The sequence below is a fragment of the Pan troglodytes genome, chromosome 15, assembly GCF_028858775.2.
Source record: "Pan troglodytes isolate AG18354 chromosome 15, NHGRI_mPanTro3-v2.0_pri, whole genome shotgun sequence".
NCBI classification, from domain to species: domain Eukaryota; kingdom Metazoa; phylum Chordata; class Mammalia; order Primates; family Hominidae; genus Pan; species Pan troglodytes.
Window position 1 is genome coordinate 65,092,355 of NC_072413.2, and position 19,031 is coordinate 65,111,385.

The window sequence follows — 19,031 nt, forward strand, 5'->3', positions numbered from 1 at the left end:
GACTCATCCTCTCAATTATCCACAGAGTATATTGTTAGTGTTTTGTTTAAGCTACCTTTTACACTCAATTAAAACTATTTACTGGAAGTAGGCTAAGGTAATGGGGTGAGAATAGAGATGGTATTATATCATGAAATCTAGGGAAGAGTTTGTAGTCTTAGTTCCCTGCCCCCACAGAGCTTATTACTCTTGAAGAAGCTTTGACTAATTCTACATGACTTATTCCCCTACTTTAACAGGCCTGCTATACTAAACTATACCACAGTTTTCCAAGAGAATAATGCTTCTAAATTATATTATCTCTGGTTCCATATAGCTCAACATTCCTCCCTTTCTCTTATTCAAAGTTAGTTTTTATTATGACTCTATGATCATATAGTTTAGTTTTGTTCAGCAGATAATTGGGTACCTCTGTGCCAGGCACTTTACTGGAAATTGGTGATAAAAAAAAGAGAGATAAATAAAGCATATTATCTCTCCTGAAGGCTTGAAATTCTCAGATACCTAGAAAACAATAGCAAAAAAAAAATTACCTATTTTCAGAGAGGGCAAAAGAAATTGCACTTAATGTAGCAAGGCCATAATTTACCCAGTCACAGTACAAACTTTCCTTAATTATTGGTTTTAGTTTCCTTTGATACATATGGTTTCAGGCCGGGCATGGTTGCTCACGCCTGTAATCCCAGCACTTTGGGAGGCCAAGGCGGGAGGATCGCTTGAGGTCAGGAGTTCGAGACCAGACTGACCAACATGGTGAAACCCTGTCTGTACTAAAAATACAAAAAAATTAGCTGGGTGTGATGGCACATGCCTGTAGTCACAACTACTTGGGAGGCTGAGGCAGAAGAATTGCTTGAACCCGGGAGGCGGAGGTTGCAGTGAGCTGAGATCGTGCCACGGCACTCCAGCCTGGGTGAGAGAGAGAGAGACTCCATCTCAAAAAAAAAAAAAAGATATATATGGTTTCACATATGTCCACTTCTTGAATCTCATATGACATATTGGTAAGCAGGACAGTTGCCTTGGCAACCCAAAGAGTGCCGTACAAGATGTCTATGTATACTCTAAAACTTGCCCCAGTATTTTATTACTGTATGAGCTTGTTAAGGACCAGCAAATTATTTCAAAATTGGGGTTATAGAGTTATCAACTATAGCTAACATGGAATAGCTGATTTCTGTATTCGTTGATTTCAACAAACTGTGCATATTAAAATTTAGATATGCAACCTGTGGTGATTCATGTCTGTAATCCCAGCACTTTGGGAGGCCGAGATGGGTAGATCACTTGAGGCTAGGAGTTTGAGACCAGCCTGGGCAACATGGCAAAACTCTGTCTCTACAAAAAATACAAGCTAGGCATGATGCTATGCCCCTGTAGTGTCTGCTACTCAGGAGGCTGAGGCAGAGGTTACAGTGCGCAATGACCATTCCACTGTACTACAGCCTGGGAAACAGAGTGAGACAAAGAAAGAAAAGAAAAAGAAAGAAAAGAAAAGAAAGAAAGAAAGAAAGAAAGAAAAAGAAAGAAAGAAACAGAAGGAAAAGAAAAAGGGGAAGGGGAAGCAAAAAGAAAAGAGAGAAAAGAAAAGAAATAAGGAAAGGAGGGGAGGGCAGGGCAGGACTGCTTAGGAGATGGGTGCACCAAAATCTCACTAATTACCACTAAATAAATTATTCATGTAACCAGATACCACCTGTTCCCCAAAAATCTATTGAAATGAAAAATGTTTAAAAAATAGAAAAAGAAAACTCATTCATAATCCAAAAAAGAAAGAAAGAGTCTCACCATTTTGCCCAGACTGGCCTTAAACTCCTAAGCTCAAGTGATCCTCCCACCTCAGCTTCCCAAGTAGCTGAGACTACAGGCTTATGCTACCATAGCCACTACACAGGACAGGTTTTAAGCCAAAATTATTAAGCCAATCAAATCTGTCCAGAGTCATCTTAATGGAAATATTATATTAATTATTTTCTAGTACAATTTGTAAACCTCTGTATTTCTAAACCAAATTCTTAAAGACTCCTTAAATTATGTTTAAAAGATCTAAATGTTTCTCTTCCCTTCTTATCTTGTAACCTAGTAAGCCAGGCAATTAGCTTAACTATCAGTTAAACCTTTTTTTCCCCAGAGTTTTATTAAAAGCTATTTGGAACAGGAACATTCTTCATGAGAGCTCATTGACTTTTCTCCCTCTTTTTGTGTTAGACCTATGTATCTGAACTATCTGGGTGTATCCATAATAACAAGAATTGAGTTTTGATCAATTAATAGATTAAGTTTTCTAGAAGACAGAGAAAGAAAGTGAGATGATTACCACAAATATGTAAAGAGTTACTGACCACTATAAAAGTCAAATCACCTTCTCTTTGCAAAGAGTGGGAAAGCCTTAAATGCAAGCAAACCCATTTCAATACATGAGAAAGAAAGGAAGTCATTACAACCAGTTCAAATAGTATCTTGGGCACTTGATAATTCCATCAAGACTATAGGATTAATTAAGTCTTTAAAAGTACTTTCAAGTGAATAATTGTAGTCATATCAAAAGTACTTCAAAATGACCACTGCAATTCCAGGTTGTCCTTGATGAAATTATGCTTTTTAGAAAGATAAATGTGTGAAAGAGAAAACAGAAGCCAGAGTTATGCCTGGAGATAGTGCAAGTTTATTATTAAATGAACCCATGAATTCATTAGCTACTGGTCATTCAAAAGGGAAAAATAGCACTTAAATATTGTACCTAAAGTCCTCAACAGTAAAGGTTGAACCCCTGGCAGCTAACCCTGAAACCTAACAAGCTAGAATGGGTAGAGAGGAAATCTCTCCCAAAGCCAGTTTCTCATAGACAAAACTAAGAAAAGTTCGTATAGGCACACAACAATGTGGCCAACTGACAGATAGGATGGCCAGTTTCAAATCTTTACTAAGAAAAACAAAAATTAGTATAAATCCAATCAGATAACCAAACAATTCTGGAAACCTTATACTTATAACAAAAACAATATCAGCTGTCTTTGGGAGTTCAGCAAAAAAACGATCAGACCTCAAAACAAGGGCTGGAGTTAATCTAAGCATCATAGACAAGGAATCCGCCCAAGCAAAAAGGCAGAAGAGACCTCACTGAAATACAGTATAACCAATAATATAACTGGTGGCAAGAGTTCCTGCCTAAGTCTTGGTAGGATTTTCATAATACCAAAATCCTAATACAAAGACCACCAGGGAAACCTGTTGATCATACAAAATGGTTATATTAAAGTTTCTGAGAAAAAGAAAACATCAACTTGACAATGTTGGGGAGGGAAAAATAATTTTTCCTCTACCCTTGTGAGTTCTTACCTGGGACCTCTATAAACGATAGATTAACAAGAAAAAAAGAGAAGTTAGTTAACATGTATACCTCGTGTATATATGGGACATACCCAAGGGAAAATTATTAACTCCTAAAGTGATGGCTGAGAAGTCTGGCTTAAATAGCATCTTCAGCAAAGAACAGTACATTCTTAGAGAAGTGATGAGACAAAGGAAAAGGACCTTGAGTCTCTAGGGCCGGCAATTTGTGGGAAGGCAAATATATGGGAAACTAATGACAGATTAAAGGCTAGTTAATAAAGTTTGATATATAAATTCCTCTGGCGCCATCTGCAGGCTGATAAGTGTCCAAAGATTTATCCCTCGGGCCAGGCGCGGTGGCTCACGCCTGTAATTCAAGCACTTTGGGAAGCCTAGGCGGGTGGATCACAAGGTCAGGAAATTGAGACCATCTTGGCTAACACACGGTGAAACCCCTACTCTACTAAAAATACAAAAAAATTAGCCGGGTGTGGTGGCGGGGGCCTGTAATCCCAGCTACTCGGGAGGCTGAGGCAGGAGAATGGCGTGAACCCGGGAGGCGGAGCTTGCAGTGAGCCGAGATCGCGCCACTGCACTCACTACAGCCTGGGCGACAGAGCGAGACTCCGTCTCAAAAAAAAAAAAATTTATCCCTCCAGGGGTCGCGGGGGGAGTTACCTTTCTTAATTTATGTCCTACTTTTAGGCAAACAGGAGAAAAGCAGAGAGCGTTTCTTGTATTTTTCTTCTCAAGTGCCTTCGGCTAAAAAATATTTGTTACGCTGGCATATTTTGGGGTAGTATATTCTGCTACCCTTCAACAGAGTCTCAGTGGTGTTTCACAACTGGGAAGTCATAAGATTTTTATGAGGGTATTTATAGGATTTTGAGGACTAGGGTTGGCCATGGGATAGTTTTAAGGTAGAAGTTATTAAGCAAAGTCCGAGCAGAGATTGGTCGGAATTTGTAAAATAGGTGAATTGGTGGATCACAATCAGTCTTATCTTCAGAGCATATGAATCCATGTGGAACTACTGTTAAAACAAGTTGTCCATGATCTTATCTTAAAGTATATGGATCTGAACAAGCTTGTGTTAAAAACAATTTATTTCAAGTTACATGTCCTGGTTTGGTACAGTTTAGCTGTTATGCAAATAATGGTATAGTTTTGCAAGTTGATGTTTCTGTTTTATTTCTCAGAAGGAAATAGTTTATAGGCAAGGCAGCCAATTATAAGGCTTTCACAGAAATTCAGACATAATGTAATGAATGCCTAGAATTATTTTGGGAGGTAGTAAAAGAGTGAATGAAAATGTAGGGTCAAGGAAGAGATGGATTAGAATATTCTTAATGATTGAGGCTTTTGGGAAGAGTGGGCTACAAAGGGGAAAACAAAGTTAAATGTTTAGGCCAGGCGCAGTGGCTCACGCCTGTAATCCCAGCACTTTGGGAGGCCGAGGCGGGCGGATCACCTGAGGTCAGGAGTTTGAGACCAGCCTGACCAACAGTAGAGAAACACCATCTCTACTAAAAATACAAAATTAGCCGGGCATGGTGGCGCATGCCTGTAATCCCAGCTACTCAGGAGGCTGAGGCAGGAGACTCGCTTGAACCCACGAGGCAGAGGTTGCAGTGAGCCGAGATCACGCCATTGCACTCCAGCCTGGGCAACAAGAGCTTGATGCTGTCTCAAAAACAAAAACAAACAACAACAAAAAAGTTTAATGTTTAAAAAGTGGGAAGATAGTGGCCAGGTATGGTGGCTCACACCTCTAATCCAAGCACTTTGGGAGGCTGAGGCAGGTGAATCACTTGGGGTCAGGAGTTCAAGACCAGCCTGGCCAACATGGCAAACCCCCGTCTCTACTAAAAATGCAAACATTAGCCAGGCATGGTAGTGTGCGCCTGTAGTCCCAGATAGGAAGCTGTGGTAGGAAGATCACTTGAACCCAGGGGGTGGAGGTTGCAGTGAGCTGAGATTGCGCCACTGCATTCCAGCCTGTGCAACAGAATAAGACTCCATCTCAAAAAAAAAGGTGGGAAGATAGTGGTACCATTGATAATACCAAAAATGGGAAATTGAACTTGGTGACTTGATATGGAGATGATGGGTTATGTTTTGTTTTACCTCATATTTTTTTCTTTTGAAACTGTAATAAATTTCAGACATCATTCCCAAGATAACTGGAAGTATAACAGAAAATAAGATTCAGTTTTAAAAGGAAAAATTGTGAGTTTATTCTAGTATATTTAGCCTTATACTCTTCCATTTAATTCTGTATTGTTTTATTTGAAATTATTTAAAATACACTGTAAATCCCACACCCTCATTTAACTAGCTATTTTTTCGTTATGTCAGTTTTACAGACAAATAATGGGTTCTCCAGTGATCTCTAATTTTCCGTTATTTCTGGAACTGTTTGCAGCAAAATAACAGAGAGGAACATAAATAGCAAAGAAAACACCCTGATAACAGAGGAATCTTACTTAGTTCGTGGTCAATACCCTGCTTTGAAAAAAATGATATAATCACACATTTTTCTTTCTAAAGCAACTAGTTTGATTAATGGAGTTAAAGAGCTGCAAGCCTTGCCCCTTATAAAATTATAATCACTTTAATAACTGTGTTAATTAAGATCAGAAAATTAATCTATGTTAGCATTGCAGTAGCAATTTTCCAAGTACTGCCAGGGACTAAGAATGAAAGTGGGTTACAATGTCACATGGCATCTGATTAAGTTAAATTAGTAAGTATTCGAAGGGAAGACTCCCTGGTGACACTGAATAAGATGGTCACAGTTTTTCTGTAGCCTATTGTAAGGGGACAGTTGGTTGCAAAGCTACTACTTTTCCAATATAAAGTCAAAAATCTGGCCACATACTATCACTAATGAGTCTGAAGGAAGATTAGGACTTGTGGTTATTGTCTGGGAGAATTCATATAATAAGCTCTGGTGTTGGCCATATTAGTAGCTAAAACATCTTAAATGTGCAGGCTTGCCTTTAACCTCCTAAAATAATAGTCCAGGTTTTCTCACTTCAAGTAAGTACTTTTTTTTTTACTTTATAATTTCTGAAATCAAAGCATATCTTAAAACTGATACATAAATTGTTGTAAGAATGTGTCTGTGTATGTGAAGGACCCCCTACTCTTAGGTATTTTATAATCTAATAGTCTATGTTCACATTATAAACTGATGTCATCTGTACTAGCATCTAGGGGTAACAATATGAGAACAATTGGGAGGAAAGTAGGTGATCCTTTGATGTCATATGTCATAAAGAAAGGAAAGAGAATCACATTTATTGTACATTTATCTGCATAAACTGAATGTTCATTATCTCACTCCTAACAATTACCTTGCAAGGTAGTTATTATTACTATATTTTATAAATGAGAAAATTAAGACAAAGAATTTTGTCAACTTGAATTTGAACCCTGTTGGAATCCAAAGCTCTTCCTACTCTACAATCTGACTACCTCATTGGAACATCCTAAGGTAGAATAAGCTTCGTTAATTTTCTTCGTAGACATAGTAGATATTAAATCTCTAAAGATTAATTCAGTTCAGAATAATGGAATTGTGCATACATGTAGCTAAGTATTACTTAAGTTTGCTAGTATCAGAGACAAAACATCTGTCTTCCTCTCCTTCACATAAGCTTAGCTTCTTTGATACTGTTGACCCCACTTCAGAAAAGAGACAAAAAAGTTTGAAAGAAAAGATAAACTATTATTCTGTTCAGACTTAAGGATATCATGTCACACAATCTATACCTCAAATATTCCCAATGGAAGACAAATTGGAAAATAATATTGGGAGAAAAAAAAGGTAATTGTTTTATTTAGTTTGGCCAGTATCTCCAGAGCATTATTATCAAATTGGAGCCCAACCTGGTGGGATATTTTGCATGCAGTTCAATCACCAGTGAAATTTCAGAGTGTTTTTTGACTTCCATAGGAACATTTTCTCATCCTCCTATACTTTCAATATGTATTTAAAGATCCTTTGGGCATTCACCTTCAAAATGCCAGATACCATTGTAGGTGCTAGATATGCTAAACTCAGTTTAGTAGATTTTTTTTTTCATTAGAAATATGCAACATTAACCTAATAGAATAATTTGTGGTGGTTTTTTGGCTTTGTAGCTGCTAAATCCTGAAGATGACCTCTTACCAGGGAAGATTCGAGACAGCAATCGTTCAACTCTTCTAGCAACAATTCAGGAACATGGTTACCCCACGATCAACTTGGGTATTGTAGGAGACAAGTAAGTATTTGATGTCATTCTGAAAAGTTTGTATTGTACAAATACGAGTTTTTGGATACTCATTAGGTGGAGTTGCTGCTAAAGAGACAGAAATTTAATGTCATAATTTTCACTTATCTCATTCTTCAGAAGCCAAAGAATATTGAGGTATCTATGTCCTTTAGAGATAAAGATTTCTTGGAATGTCTCTGAAAACAAGAGAAATACTTTACTTTCCTGTAGTATGTTAGGTTTCAAAGGATGTTTTTGTAATAGTTTTGGTTTTATCCCAATGGAGCTAACAGTGATGGCATTATTCTGATTCACATTTTTACTTCTTTCAAGAAAGACAAGAAAAGCATAGGTAAGAAGAGAAAGAGAGATTGTCAAAATTAGCACTACCTAATTCTTTGAAATTTAAGTACAATTTTTTTCTAGGACTTCTATATTGATTTTTGTGTCTTTATGTAACCTGTTTCTCCAGGCTTTACCTACTTGAAAGTACAAAGGGAAGCACAATGACTATAATTACTCAATTTTTAAGAGCCTATTACCCCCATCTACTGAATTAACTCAGCCCTCTGCTAAGTTTTCTAAGTATTTCTGTGAATCTCCAGTGCTGTCTCATGTGTGATCAAAAGCAAGTCTACACTTTCTAAACATCCTAGTATCATGCAACACTGCTGCCTGGCTGTCTTTCAAAAGTCACCCTTTCCAGTTCACTGGAGCTACACCTGCTTTTAGTAATACTCAAATATCAACCCAATGGAGACAAGGCTCAGAGACAGATCTGAGTGATAAATACTCATGATGTATCTATCACCCATAATCCCCTTTCTCTCTTATCACTACCTCATCACTGTGTAGACCTCATTAAGCATGGATCCTTCTTCCCTTATGTTGAGTACTTTCCCAAAACTCAGATGTGCTTTTGAAGAGGTTCTGACCTACCATTCACAAGGTAGGATCTGACAAGGCATGCTATGAACTTTATCTTAGGCTCACACTGGACATAGTCTAACCTAAGCTTGTCCAGGCCAGGCACAGTGGCTCACGCCTGTAATCCCAGCACTTTGGAAGGCCAAGGCGGGTGGATCACTTGAGGCCAGGAGTTGGAGACAAGTCTGACTAACATGGAGAAACCCCATCTCTACTACAAAATAGAAAAATTGCCTAGGTGTGGTGGTACATATCTGTAATCCCAGCTACTCGGGAGGCTGAGGCATGAGAATCATTTGAGCCTGGGGGGCGGAGGTTGAAGTGAGCTGAGATCGTAACACTGCACCCCAGCCTGGGAAACAGAGTGAGACTCTGTCTCAAAAAATAAATAAGTAAACAAACTAAGCTTCTCCAACCCGTGGCCCATGGACCACGTACAACCCAGGACAGCTTTGAATGTAGCCCAACACAAATTCATAAACTTTCTTAAAACATTATGAGATTTTTTTGCGATTTTTTTTTTAGCTCATTAGCTATCATTAATGTATTTTATGTGTGGCCCAAGACAATTCTTCTTCTGATGTGGCCCAGGAAAGCCAAAAGATTGAACGCCCCTGGTCTAAACCTTGGACACAAGCATCTTGCCAGTAACCTGAAAGGTAGTAGCTTTTATGTCATCTAACCTTTTGAAGTTCTCTTCTTTCCTCCTGATTTTTTTTTTCTTTCTCTGAGGACACTGGAGTGGAAGCTGGTGTATTTTCAAATGTCATTCTTTTTAAAATCTTCACCATTTGTATTTGCATGGATGTTTAGCTCTGAAGAAGTTTGGCCAGGAGTGGTGGCTCACACCTGTAATCCCAGCACTTTGGGAGGCCAAGGCAGGTGGATCACCTGAGGTCAGGAGTTTGAGACCAGCCTGGCCAACATGGTGAAACCCCGTCTCTACTAAAAATATGAAAATTAGCTGGGGGTAGTGGTGCGCACCTGTAATCCCAGCTACTCGGGAGGCTAACACAGGAGAATCACTTGAACCCGGGAAGTGGAGGTTGCAGTGAGCTGAGACTGCACCATTGCACTCCAGCCTGGGCAACAAAGCGAGACTCCAGGGCCCCTTGTCCTAAGAAGGGAAAGTAAAGCCAGTGTACAGGAAGGAAAGGGGGGAAAAAGCCAGTTATTTGAATTTGGGCCTTAGCAGTAACCTATCCTTTAAGATACAAGTACTTAAAAACTATCCTATCCAGATACAGCTTTTCCAAAGACCAAAATCAACTTCTGAGAAGAGAAGTGATAAATCCAAGAGTTTGAAAACACAAAGATAAGGCAAGCAGGCTTGAAACTTCATGGAACAAACACCAGATTCTTAGGGTTATTTCCCTCCTACCAATGGCTCTGGCCCTACCTCTAAGTGTGTTAATGAGCTCTAAGAAATAGTATAAGGAAAAAGGGAGCTTTTAAATTGTTTTTACCCTAATTTGTTCTGGACTATAATTCTGCCCATTCTCCCTCTTACTGTTATACTTTTTTTTTTTAAAGAGGTTACTTAATATACTGTATATACTGCCATTATCTTGAAGTAATCTAAAGGCCAAAACATCATTGAAAGGCCAACATGTTGGTATGCTGATATTTTTCTGGGATCCACACTGTTAATTTGTGGTGAACATTTCCTAATAATGGTGATATTGCATTTAACTCCAAAATATACTTTGAAAACAGTATAAAGAACAACAAAACTGTAAACAGGTTAAGGCAATTCAGTGAATGTACAAATCTCTAGTGTATACCCTTTTCTTGAATAGTAATACCTTATATCAAACTGAGAACAATTTAAAAAAAAAAGAAACTGATGCAAATCTAGGCTTTCTTAGTCTTAGAGTGCTATATTGAAGGGGTCCAGAGTGAATGGTGTAGAATGCAGAGGTGGAATGTGGGAGGAAAGAATTTATAATTGTTCTAATGGAAATCTGTGCTGGGAGTTTAGCAAAGAAAACAAGGTATTTAATCTACAGCCTATTGATATTCTGTGAAGGCTACCCTCCTTCATTCTTCTTCATCCTATTCAGCCATTTGCTAAGGAAAGCAAATATTGTCACACAGAAGCATCTGGGTAAAGCTCTCCAGGGAAACAAGCAGAGTCATGGGAGAAACTGTACCCTAGGTTTAAAGCAGGGAGAGAAATAGCTCAAGAATGTCAATAAGGGCGAGGTGCAGTGGCTCACGCCTATAATCCCAGCACTTTGGGAAGCCAAGGCGGGCGGATCACCTGAGATCAAGAGCTGGAGACCAGCCTGACCAACATGGCAAACCCCCGTCTGTACTAAAAATACAAAAATTAGCTAGGCATGGTGGTGCATGCCTATAATCCCAGCTACTTGGGAGGCTGAGGCAGGGGAATCGCTTGAATGTGGGAGGTGGGGGTTGCAGTGAGCCAACATCGTGCCACTGCACTCCAGCCTGGGTGACAGAGCGAGACTCTGTCTCAAAAAAAAAAAAAAAAAGTCAGTAAGCACAGAACCTTACTCAACTATGACAGATAAGGGTAGAGAGTGACAGCTCTATTTGTATCATTAAAAAAGGTTTGAGTCTGGTTTTTAAATTCTATATGATTCTATTTCTCAGCTCTTATTCTTATCACCTGCCATAATTTTGACAATCAAAGTAAAAATAGAAGAATAAGACTTTGTAGCTCTTTGAAGTGAGTTGGACTAAATGGCCTTTGCTTACTATACCTTTTATTTTAAAAGGTTAATTTAATAGTACTATGAAGATTACTGGAGGGATGCTTCAAATACCTGAGAATTAACAACTATATTTGAAAATCATTCATTTGTAAACATTATATATATATTAAAATACATTTCTTGTTTTCTCACACTGTTTGGAACACAGTACTGTTGGAGTTCCTATAGTCTTTTTCTTTAAAGAGACACATTTTGAAACCCAGAGATATTAAGTAACTTGCCCAGCATTATACTACTAGTTAGTGGCAGAGATAAAAATGGAATCTAAATTTCCTGAGATTGACAATCCATAATTCTCTACTATCATTATAAAGACAAGATATTGTATACCTGTGTACTACTGTGGGCTGGATTGGTCAGACAGAGTTTTATAAACCTCTAGTTTCAAGCTAGAACTTAAAAGAATGAGTAGGATTTAGATAGGAAAAGAGAGTGTGTTAATCCAAGTAGGAAACTGAATGCACAAAGTAGAGAAGTAGAAACAAATAGTGTCTAGAGAATTAGAAATGAACAAGAGGTTCAGGTAGAAGGATAAGACAGGTAAATTGAGTAGAAATTTGAACCAGATTTTGAAAGGATGTGGAGAAATAGGAACACTTTTACACTGTTGGTGGGACTGTAAACTAGTTGAACCATTGTGGAAGTCAGTGTGGCGATTCCTCAGGGATCTAGAACTAGAAATACCATTTGACCCAGCCATCCCATTACTGGGTATATACCCAAAGGACTATAAATCATGCTGCTATAAAGACACATGCACACGTATGTTTATTGCGGCATTATTCACAATAGCAAAGACTTGGAACCAAGCCAAATGTCCAACAATGATAGACTGGATTAAGAAAATGTGGCACATATACACCATGGAATACTATGCAGCCATAAAAAATGATGAGTTCATGTCCTTTGTAGGGACTTGGATGAAATTGGAAATCATCATTCTCAGTAAACTATCGCAAGGACAAAAAACCAAACACCGCGTGTTCTCACTCATAGGTGGGAATTGAACAATGAGATCACATGGACACAGGAAGGGGAATATCACACTCTGGGGCCTGTTGTGGGGTGGGGGAAGGGGGGAGGGATAGCATCGGGAGATATACCTAATGCTAGAAGACGAGTTAGTGGGTGCAGCGCACCAGCATGGCACATGTATACATATGTAACTAACCTGCACAATGTGCACATGTACCCTAAAACTTAAAGTATAATAAAAAAAAAAAAAAAAGGCTTTGCAATTTAGGCTGCCAAACTACCCAATTCAGTTAAATTTGAAGTTTGGGTATTTTTTGGTTTGTTTGGGTTTTTGTTTTTGTTTTTGTTTTGCCGAATTGACATAAAAAACTATTATTTTAAAAAGATCAATTGACCTAGATTTATCATATAAGCTAATGATGGAGACTGGAAATAAGGAGAACAATACAATTTGTTTACTCATTGTTTAATCAGTCACCAGGAAGTATTGATTGTGTACCTGTGAGTCGTCTGGAGATCTTATTGAAAATGTTGATTATACTTTAACAAATCTGGGGTGGGCTGAGATTTTGCATCTCTGACAAGCTCCAAAATTATACCAAACTGCAGGTCTGTGGAACACAGGAAGTATCAAGAATATAGTAAGATCAGTCATGCGTCTGCTATGAATTTTAAGCCAAAGGCTATGGAAGATACAAAATTGAAACAGATACTGATCTTACTTTTGAAGAATTACAAATTCCAAGCAGTAAAAATATTTTAGAAGGTTCCAGAACTTAAACTCAAATTTGGAACTATAAGAAGAAAGAGATTAAATAAAGAGAAATATTGAAGTCTATTATGTAGAAGAGAGCAGTGTCACTGTTGAATTATCTTTGTCTGGATTACAAAGCCTCAAAATGGTACGTGTATGTAAACACAAAATGCCTGGAAAAGCAAGCTGTTAGGCCTCTTTACCACAATTTTATATTCCTGTGTAGCAACATACTATTTCCATATCTTCATTCTCCACTCAAAATCTATTATTTCTTGGCTTTTATAGCTCTTTTTGCTATGCTCATTCCCCTAAATATAGGTCTCCCCGTGGCTTACCCTTGGCTTTCTGTCCTTTTCATTCTGTATGCTAATGACTGACTACCAAATCTTATATCCCCAGCCCAAATATGAAACTAGTAAAGCCTAGATATTCTGAATTGGCACAAATTTATGTGAGTTTATATACTTTTAAGCACAACCCTATTTCTACTTTTTTTTTTTTTTTTTTTTGAGACGGAGTCTCGCTCTGTCGCCCAGGCTGGGGTGCAGTGGCGTGATCTCGGCTCACTGCAACATCCGCCTCCCAGGTTCAAGTGATTCTCCTGTCTCAGCCTCCCGAGTAGCTGAGACGACAGACACCCACCACCGTGCCCGGCTGCTGTTTCTACTTTTTTCCCAAGATACATTTTATTTGAAAAAAGCAAGTTGCAGAATAACATGTTTAATTTTATCTCACATTGAATAGCAACTGAACAAACATATATTTATAAATATGGTATATGCATGGGAAGGTATTTATATGTAGAAATACCCTATACACCCAACTGTTATTTCTAGTAGTAAGAGTTTGCATATGGGGTAGAAGTTAGAGAATTAAAAGTGATGGTAAGGGCCAGCCACTGTGGCTTGTGCCTCTAATCCCAGCACTTTGGGAGGCCAAGGCAGGTGGATCACAAGGTCAGGAGTTCAAGATCAGCCTGGCCAGTATGGTGAAACGCCGTCTCTACTAAAAATACAAAAATTAGCCGGGCGTGGCGGTGGGCGCTTCTAATTTTTTTTTTTTTTTTTTTTTTTTGAGATGGAGTTTCGCTGTTGTGGCCCACACTGGAGTGCAATGGTGCGATCTCAGCTCACTGAAACTTCTACCTTGTGGGTTCAAGCGATTCTCCTGCCTCAGCCTCCCAAGTAGCTGGGATTACAGGCATGCACCACCACACCCAGCTAATTTCGTATTTTTAGTAAAGACGGGGTTTCTCCATGTTTGTCAGGCTGGTCTCAAACTCCTGACCTCAGGTGTTCCACCTGCCTTGGCCTCCCAAAGTGCTGGGATAAAAGGTGTGAGCCACTGTGCCCAGCCACTTCTACTTTTTTTTTTTAATATTTCTGAAATACTTGAATATTTTTACCCTGAGGATATACTGTATTTCTTTTATAATAAAAGAACCTCCTAAAAATTCCCCTTATGCATTATTAAAAATTTGGTGGACCAGTTTGACAACTGTAATCAAACTTTCCAAAACGGACAAAAGAGGCAACCAGCTCATCTAAGGAATCTGAATCTAAGTAAGAGCTATTAATACTATTAGGTGTGTAATGCCATAAACATAGTGATAAGTAGGCAAATTAAAAAGAAGCCAAAGTCTTGCTGCATTTTAAGTAAAATTATGATATTTTGTAATACAACTAAAGTTTAAATCAAAAGATTATAGAAAACATACTTAAATGCAAAATCTTAATGTCTGTATTGACTTTGAATTTTATTTCTCATACTATTTTGCAATTGCTCAAATAATAAGACTTGAAAATTTAGCCATAGTATATATTTGTAGAACTTGACAGATAACTAATGTAATAGAAACCTTAGCCTACCTACATTTTGTTTTCTCCAAGCATAAAAAGTATTTCATAGCTATGTTTTGTTTTCCAGAACCCATGGTGATAAACTGTTCATATTAGATATTTTCCCCCAATAGATGATAGGTTGGCAGCATCATTGACTAGAAAGAAAGAAAGAAAGAAAGAGAGAGAGAGAGAGAGAGGGAGAGGGTGGGAGGAAGGAAGGAAGGGAGAGGGAGGGAGGAAGGAAGGAAGGAAGGAAGGGGGAGGGAGGGAGTAAGGCAGGAAGAAAGAGAAAGAAAGAAAGTCTTTAATGTTACCCTTGACAAAATATCAACTATTTTACCTCATCTAGAATTCTACAAAATAATAATGTAATATATTGGCTTTGAATTTTCAACCTCTCATTATAAATTCTTTTTCTTCATTTTCATGTCGTTCTTTCTTCTTTTGATTGCACAGTGCCTTTCTATTCTTTCTGTTCTTTTCACTCAAATGCATTCTTTGTATATTTACATATTTTCTACTTTTTAAATTTTAGATGCAGGGGCTAATGTGCAGGTTTGTTACATGGGTATTTTGGGTGATGCTGAGGTTTTGAGAACCAATGATCACGTCACCCAGGTAGTGAGGATAGTACCCAATAGTTAGGTTTTAGGCCCCTTACCCGCCTCCCTCCTTCCCTCCTCTAGTAGTTCCCAGTGTCTATTGTTGCCATCATTCTGTTCATGAGTACCCAGTGTTTAGCTCCCACTTACAAGTAAGAACATGCAGTATTTGGTTTTCTGTTCCTGCATTAATTCACTTAGGATAATGGCCTCCAGCTGCATCCATGTTGCTGCAAAGGACATGATTTCATTCTTTTCTATAGCTGTGTACTATTCCATGATGTATATGCACCACATTTTTTTTATCCAGTCCACCATTGAAGAGCATTCTATGTCTCTGCTTTTGTGAATAATGCTGCAATGAACTTAAGAGTGCATGTGTCTTTTTGGTAGGATGATTTGTTTTCTTCTGGATATATACCCAGTGATGAGATTGCTGGGTTGAATGGTAGTTCTCAGTTCTTTGAGAGATCTCCAAACTGCTTTCCACAGTGGCTGAACCAATCTACACTCCCACCAACGGTGTGTAAATGTTCTCTTTTCTCTGCAGCCTCACCAAGATCTATTATTTACTTTTTAATAATAGCCATTTGGACTGGTGTGAGATGGTCTCTCATTGTGGTTTTGATTTGTATTTCTCTGTGATTGGGGATATGTTAAATGATCATATCCCTAAACATATGTTCATATGTTTGTTGGCTGCTTGTATGTCTTCTTTTGGGAAGTGTCTGTTCAGGTTTTTTGCCCATTTTCTAAGGGATCTACCTTAAATATGGAACAGCAGATGTCCTAGTTTTCTTTTCCCCGAGGCTGGTTCAATAACCTATTAGCCTCCTTTAGTCCTCCTAGACAGTGTGAGCTACTGTAGGGGAAGAGTTGAAGACAAAGAAATGTAGATGGGTAAATAAGTACTGAATGCTATATGTGCTAGCCAAGCAGTTGTGGCCAGAACTTAGTAAGATATTGGTCATTTGAGCACATATATTTTTCTCTGTTACTGCTTTTTTTTTTCTTTTTTCTCAGTTTCCTAATAAATTTGCTTTGAGAAGTTGTTGTCTTGTATGGCTTAAACAGGGTGGAAAAAGGATTTGTGAGTATTGGGCCAGGGTTGTTTTCTTTCCCACCAGATAAGCTCCATGAATACTAGGACAAAGTGTATGTTGGTAAACACTATATCCACAGCACTTAGTAGGGATACATTAAACAGCCCTGCCATCTTTTCCTATACCATTCTCTCTTTCCATGAAACCTAGAAACTTTCAATTATACAACAGTCCAGAAGAATCTTACAGGGCCCCTTCAAAGTAAGTCCAAAAGCCTTGACCATAGGAGCAGGCCAGAAAGTATGGTACTGACAGTAGAGTTGCATTCCTGAGACACGTCCCCAAAAAATGTACAGTGTAAAGCTTTGTGGCTGGGTGGTTCATTTTATATTTCTGAAGAAAAGCATCTTGGGAGAAATTCCAAATAGATTTAGCAGGCTTTTAATTTAAAAAATTGAGGAGCAGCTCTCTCAGGCTTGAAAAGATCTTACAAATTTACTTCTTGAATATAACAAGCGGTAATCATTATCCAAATAGAATCCACTTGGGGAAATTTTTTTTAATAAATTTCAGCATTAATTGAGTTTATATAATTCCTCAAACTGATTTTAAGTATTGAATAAGGATTCAACTTTATGACAGCTCAGCAATATAGCTTCTGAACTGCCAACTTGGACCTTCTAGCCTTTCAAGGCCTGAAGGAAGGGCTGGGAAATTCCCATCATTAAGAAGATTTCCCCCTTCTGGAAAATTGCCATCACAGAAGCCTGCCCCACTCAAATCCTGGGCTTACTTGACTATGTCATAGATTGATGTTTTGTATTTGAACTGCCTCCTCTTGCTGCTGCGAATTTGTGAAGCTACCTCTTTATATTAAAGCAAGAAGCAGAAGGACAAGTACTGAGATAGAAAATTGGGTTCTTAAAAACCTGGCACATTTAGCAGGAATTATCAAGATAGACTTAACAGCACAGTGATTATTTGGGCAAAGCCCAGTGCCTTACAACTTCCAATTTGTGAACCAAACACATCCTAATTTTTCATTGCTTACCCAATGTTCTTAAAGTAGGAGTTTTCTAATCATCAACGATAATTTAGATCTGAATTTAATTGGTTCTTGTCATTTTTATAAACTATCTGCTCTCCTTATGGCATGAACCTCCTTTTCTGCTCAAAATGCAAAGTTTTCATTTTTGAGTCAACATAATAGATTTATTTTCTTCTTTTTTTTTCTTTTACTCCTGGCAAGCTGGGATAGATTTATTTTCTGATCATTTTTCAGCAGAGGTTTCTCATTTTCTATTGGTTAACAAAGAACATTCTTTCTACCTTAACAAACGTGTTTAATGACGAGAGGTTCTTTCCGATCTCAGTGATAGACTTTTTATGTAGCGGTTAGAGTTGCCCTCCTTTATCTTTAAGCGTTGCTATTGCAGTTGACATTTCTGTTTCTTCTATGAATAACCTCTAGGTATTACTGTAGCTTTAGACATTGTTTTCCTACCCCAAACTCATAAAAAGTAATGTCTTCCAGAAAGCCTGTCCTAATTATCTCCAATTAATTCTAATCATTCTATCCCATTTACCCTTCTGTCATTTCTTTATATTATATATAAATATATGATATATATTTTTTCATTTTAATTAATGTATTTGAATTCAACAGATGATATTAATGTCATTGCTTATTTCACTCATTTTTCTAACTTTTTTTCACTGATGAGTTTTCTGCACTAGCTTATAAACTTAAAGGCAAGAACCATGCTTTCTTCTTTCTTTACATGACTCCATGGTCCCAGAACACCCAGTGAGACTGGAAAAGAATGAAATGATGGCTATATGTGTAGTATGTAGTTTGATTCCATACATGAAGTAGACACCCAGAAAAGATTTGTAGTTAATGAATTTATCTTTGACCTCTGAAGAAACTATGATATGATTAATAGATGTCCTCAGCTATTTTTTGTTACCTTGGTATGATTAACTGCCAACATTCTTTAATCCACACACCCTAGACTTTTTCTCTGTGTCATCTTCACTCATCTTAAAATGATGCAGCTTGCAGTTGGTGTAACAGATGAAACAGGAACTAATTAGCAGCTGTTGTCCATCTGTGTGTTTATATTAAATATTTTAAAATAGAAATGTATTTGCATTCTGAATACTCTTTCTGAAATTCATAAATCCTAAACTTGGGTAAATGCTGTAAAATTCAAAACCAAGACAGAGCCTTTACCATTTATCTTCATGATAAAGCAAAAATAATTTTATGCCAGAATCAGGATTATAGTAATTTGAGGCAGATGTAAATTTTAAAAAGCAAAAAAAGTCTTAACTTTTTTAAGTTGCTTTGGAATTGAGCCCCCAAAGCAATCAGATTGAAATCTGAAAAGATACAGTGTTCAAAAGATGTCATACCCTCTGAATATATTCTTTCTTCACAGAAACTGATGAGTACATACACTTTTGAGAAAGCTGCATTCATTCTCTGACAGATTTATTTTGAAACATGCTTCTCCTTTCTCTTTTTCTACCTTTCTATTAAGTGTG

The 19,031-nt window shown here is 37.7% G+C and overlaps 1 protein-coding gene across 25 annotated transcripts in view; it reads left to right on the forward strand.

Moving 5' to 3' along the window:
* GPHN (gephyrin) overlaps positions 1-19,031 on the forward strand; it is a 672,536-nt gene that overhangs the window by 605,872 nt on the left and 47,633 nt on the right. For all 25 annotated transcript variants that reach the window (XR_010151161.1, XR_010151162.1, XM_063793562.1 and 22 more), the window contains one exon: positions 7,483-7,604. Coding sequence is in view for 23 of the 25 variants with exons in the window: in XM_063793562.1 (XP_063649632.1) it covers positions 7,483-7,604 (122 nt within the window). In the remaining 2 variants the exon portion in view is untranslated. The remainder of the gene's footprint in view (positions 1-7,482; positions 7,605-19,031) is intronic.